This window comes from Manduca sexta, unplaced genomic scaffold (genome assembly GCF_014839805.1).
Source record: "Manduca sexta isolate Smith_Timp_Sample1 unplaced genomic scaffold, JHU_Msex_v1.0 HiC_scaffold_1401, whole genome shotgun sequence".
NCBI classification, from domain to species: domain Eukaryota; kingdom Metazoa; phylum Arthropoda; class Insecta; order Lepidoptera; family Sphingidae; genus Manduca; species Manduca sexta.
The window spans coordinates 1-5,288 of NW_023592262.1; the positions used below are offsets into that span (position 1 = coordinate 1).

At 35.8% G+C, this 5,288-nt stretch overlaps 1 protein-coding gene across 1 annotated transcript; it reads left to right on the top strand.

Moving 5' to 3' along the window:
* Window positions 1–2,915: 2,915 nt before the first annotated feature.
* On the top strand, window positions 2,916–4,682 carry LOC119191365 (the record flags this gene model as incomplete). Its single annotated transcript, XM_037445269.1, is given in 2 exon segments — window positions 2,916–2,978; window positions 4,063–4,682. Coding segments are annotated over 2 exon segments (648 nt in total). The 3' UTR covers window positions 4,668–4,682.
* Between the last annotated feature and the right edge of the window lie 606 nt (window positions 4,683–5,288).

A 5,288-nucleotide genomic window follows, 5' to 3' on the forward strand; every position in this document is an offset into this window, starting at 1 on the left:
TGAACAAAACTAAATCTCTGAATTAAATGCTGTTCCAGCAACCCTATTGTATGAATAGAATTTATTTATTCTCGTTTAATATTAAGGGTTTTCAATTTGTAGGTTTTTTTTTTAGTTATTTTTCATTTTTATTTTATAGGGGCAAAAACGCTGAGCGTTTTTTTGTTGCGTAAAGTTTTATTTTTATTTTAGAGTAGTGTTTCGAAAAGTCGTTTAATTTTTTTTTATTATTTATCCCATTGGTTAACCGTTTTCATCATTATTAATTTTTAAATCAACTATTTAGGTAACAACACTTCCCAATAAGATTACTGTGGGAAATATATCTCAGTTACATTATATCCACACTATTAGTGAAAAAAAAACGAATTCGGCATGGTAATTGGTTCCTGATGATCTCGTTCAAACAAAACAAAAAAAAAAAAAAAAAAACAAAAAAAGAGCGACGATAGCCTAGTTGGGTGTGGAACGGACTGTCAAGACGAATGTCCGCAGGTTCAAATCCCAAGGGCACACACCTCTGACTTTTCTAAAAGCATGTGTGTATTCTTAGTGAATTTATCGTTCGCTTTAACGGTGAAGGAGAACATCGTGAAGAAACCTGCACATCTGAGAAGTTCTCTATATGAATTTCGATGATGTGTGAAGTCTACCAATCCGCACTAGGCCTGCGTGGTGGACTAAGGCCTAATCTCTCTCAGTAGTAGAGGAGGCCCGTGCTCAGCAGTGGGCAAGTATATAATACAGGGTTGATATTATTATATAGATTGATAAATATTCTAAATCAAAACGATTGGTCATAAAATTAACTAAATTAATCAGTATAAGTAATTAATTAATTGATTAAATAACAGATTCTCGTATCGGGTAGTATTCATGCAATAAAATCCACATTTACTAATTAAATGTCGAAGTATTAACATAAATTCAAGGGCAATTGCTTGGGATTTAGGTACGAAATGAATACATTTGTATTACTACGAACCCTTCTCTTATAACAGCATGTAGGTCCTCGATTTCGTGTGTGACATTTATTTATAGGTCTTGAGAAATAGTATATTATGTAAAACGTTAGTACAGTCAACGTTATTAAAGATTGACTAGTGCTGGCCACTTCTTCTGACGTCTTAAGAATCGATAGACTATTTAAACCGCACACTGATGTACACAACGAGTTATTAAATGAATGGCAATGTAGGTGGGACTCGTCTTCGAAAGGGCGTCATTTATATAAATACTTTCCGTACGTTCGCGAGCGCCTAATTAAAACTTGGCTAGAAATAGATTACTGTGTATCGCAATTTCTTACCGGCCATGGTAATTTTAAGGGTAAACTGTTCTCATTTAGGCTGGTTGATTCTCCTGCGTGCCCATGCTCTACACCTGGTTACGAGGTTGAACAATCTGCTCATCACGTACTTTGGGAGTGTGGTCTCTGGCATGAAGAGCGCAACATCATGTTAAACAGTATGCAAATAACATCTGGGGTTGTATACTACGTGGACCTTGTTGAGACTAGACGGAATTTCCGTGCTTTCCGGCGTTTTTGCCATGCCTATTGTAATCAAATCTAACAGCTCATGTGATAGGACCCTTTCATTTAATTTTATCCGTGGTGCTTTATAACTAGCTTATCTAGTTGTAAACGTCCCTATCCTTGAGGTTAAATCGCCTCCTTACATCATAATTTTGTCACCCGCATTGCTCTGGAGGGAAGTGGACAATTAATATTTCCAACTCCTCCCTATTTTTCTATTTGATTAATTTCGTTGCGGGATAATGACATATTAGTTTTCCCTGAGACTCGCCGAGCTTCACTGCTCGGTGTCATAAAATGCGTGCCACTGCTGATCCTGGCTTACAGGAGTTGTAGTGGTGGGTGTGAGGGCGGGAAAGTCTCTAGTGCTGGCCACTAAAATTCCAATTGCGAGAGCGTTGCAAAAAAAATCACATTTGAATTTGGAATTAGTTAGTAGCATTCTAGAATAAGCTGGTATGATTTTAATATGACTTTGGACTACCCTAAAACCATTATTATATTAGTGACGGAATGTCAGTTAGGACTTTGCTTTTTGTCTATAAGAGATTAATTTATTGATATAATTCTTTGTAAGGGCTTTTACTTCGAGTTCAATAAATACAGACACAATAGAAAACTACGTAAATTTCCGTAGTTAAAACCATTCCTTGAAAACCTGCGCGTTATTCCAACGCCGACTGTACCACAAGCAATCGCTTCCACAACCGCAAACTATTCCAATTTCAAAAGTTTCATCCCCCATTTTTCATTCCTTAGGGGATCAAGGAGCTCTGGGTAAGTGTCAACCGTTCGTAGTAAAAGGTTAACACTGCGAATGCTCGCGAATTCAAAGTCTGACTTGATCGATGGGGTTTGCCCATTGGGTCTGTAGCCTTTTTTGTAGGTTATGTGCTTGAATATATATTGTTTATATTTTATATATTGTTTATATTGTTTATATTTTTTTATCAGAGGTAAACGAGTAAACACTTCACTTGATAGCAAGTGCTTCTAACAATACCAGAATTACTAATGGATTGCCGGTATTTAAGGAAGTTACGGTAATCTCTATGGAAAAATTCCTAATGGAAGGAGTTTGTTTAGTCTTCCGTTTAAATTTGATTTTTGTGTAGTGATATGCAAACTTCTGAAATAAATAAAATATTTTAAAATTGTCAAATTTATAATATTTAATTCGACAACAATCATTATTGATTTAATATACTTACTTAAATATGAAAAGAAAATATATTGTGAACAGTTTTTGTATATCTTATTTAGTTATGGAAAACAATAGTGATTACAATTTATTACGGTTTATAAACTTTATACTAAAAAAAGTGTTTATTTTAAAACATTTCCTTTGCTTATAATTATTTTTTTTTTGTTCGCAGATGTGTTTTGGCCTGTTCCTCTATGATAACAACAGCCGGCTTAGCGGATCTTCTAGGCATAGGAGGTAAATAAAATGATTATGTTAAAAGACTTAGAATTATTCTAATCAATACTTATAAATGCGAAAGCTTGGTCCGTTACGCTTCCTATACTGAACCACTGAACCGATTTCTATGGAATTTGTTATGGAGATTGTTTGAGACCCTGGGAAGAACATAGGTTATTCAGCGGTTTATTTCCAAAAAATCCCCTCGACGCGGGCGGAGTTACAAAACCTAGTTGAACTACATTAATAATATTTAAGAGCCCTTTTTATGCCCTAGGCGGGCAATCGAGCAATTAGGTTACCTGAAAATCCAGTCTATTCACATTTAACATATTCTAGCCAGGTCAAGGTTAAAAACGTTTCTGAAGATAACATTCTTGGAAATATTTTTTCGCTAAAACCCTACCGTGACTCTAGCCATTACCTTTGTATCTTGATTGCCTAAAACAGCTAAATTAATACAAAGGTGTGTCTTTGTGACTCGTTTAAATTTCCTTCGTATTTATAATTATAATCTTTTTATGTAACTTTATTATAACAAGACAGTCGCAAGCTATATGCTTAATCTTGTTGTTATTAGTAACTGGTTTTTGCTCGCGGCTTCGCCCACGTGAAGGAGGTTTGTGAAATAAAAGTCCCTCTACATATTTTCCCGGGATAAAAACTAACCTATAACCTTTCCAGGGTCTTAAACTATCTCCATACCAAATTTCATAAAAATCCATTAAATAGATTTCGAGAAAATCGATAACATACAAGCAGATACAAAAAAGGACTTTGTTTTAGAATATGTATAGACATTTACATTATTAATCATACTGTGACACTGCCTTCGTCACCCTGGTTGGTAAGAAGTTGGTGTCCTAATGTCCAGTAATGGCCCTTTTTCACAAAACACGTCGCATATAATATGCATGTACGCTGTAATAGTGTTCAAGTGTTTTTACAATCGGCCGCTGCTTGACGTCAAACCCTCCTATGCGGTTCATGGTTAATTGAATTAAAAAATCCAAATGTAAACTGAACTGGGTTTGAACCTAAGACTTGGCAGTCCATAATGATATTTTGGTATCAAAACTAACGTGTATTTATTTTGTTTCAGATGAACATAAACTTCTCGATATAAGCAGTTTACCACCTAATGTTTCACCGATAGATGGTCTAGATGGTTTTCCAGCTATGAGCCTTGGTGATAATGTTATTACAATACCTATAGAAAAGCTCTCAATTAGCGACAAGACTATACAACCACCGTACATAATAAACGCAATATTCAGACTAAACGAAGTATCACAATCATGCATATTCTCAATTCTCGATGAGAAAAATAACACAGTTATCAATTTGTGTGTACTATCAGTCGGGCCATCTTTTACAAGAGCCGCTATAAGTGGAAATGCAATAGAATCAGTTATAAAAAGCAGGAAAATCGAGATAGATAAAAACATAGAATTAGAAAACAAATGGAGTCAGATATTAGTGTTCGTTAATTACGATTCAGTTAAAATACTTATGTACACACTAGAGACAGATGATGGTGTGAAATGTATGGACCGGCTAAGATGCGAGGAGAACAAGGAAATAGAACGTGTACAGCTACCAGAAATGTACTTCGACAAGGATTATAAATTGGTTTTAGGCAACCCGTTTACAGCAACAGAGAAGAGTTTAAGTGTAAGTTCTCAATATAATTATTTACAAGTTTAAACGAAGAAAGCCAGGTTCTTAACAAGGGCCACTATTGATGCTTTTGGTATTTTTTGTTGCAGTGCATAAACAAACTATGATTTTCGGTTGTTATTTTGCTACTAAATTGTATAATTTGCAGTGATGTATTGCAATTTAATCAAAGGTTTGTCTTTATATTTTTGAAGAAACGATTTTATGAAAATTTTAATTTAAGGGCCTTCAAGTATTCCGTCATCTTACATAATTCCGAAGTGTTGAGGTGTATATACAATAACGCCACCATGTCGGTCCGAGTACAAGATCAGAGTACGAAGGCTATTCCACTACAGAGAGGCGTGAGACAGGGAGATGTTATATCTCCGAAACTGTTCACTGCCGCGCTGGAACACGCCTTCAAACTCTTTCAGTGGAAAGGATTCGGCATCAACATCAACGGCGAGTATATCACTCACCTTCGATTTGCCGACGATATTGTAGTCTTGGCAGAATCGCTGGAAGACCTTAGCACTATGCTCGAAGACCTTAATCGAGTCTCCCAACAGGTGGTTCTTAAAATGAACATGGACAAAACGAAGATCATGTCGAATGTCCATGTTGTGCCCACCCCCATCGAAGTTGGGGGCTCGACTCTCGAAGTTG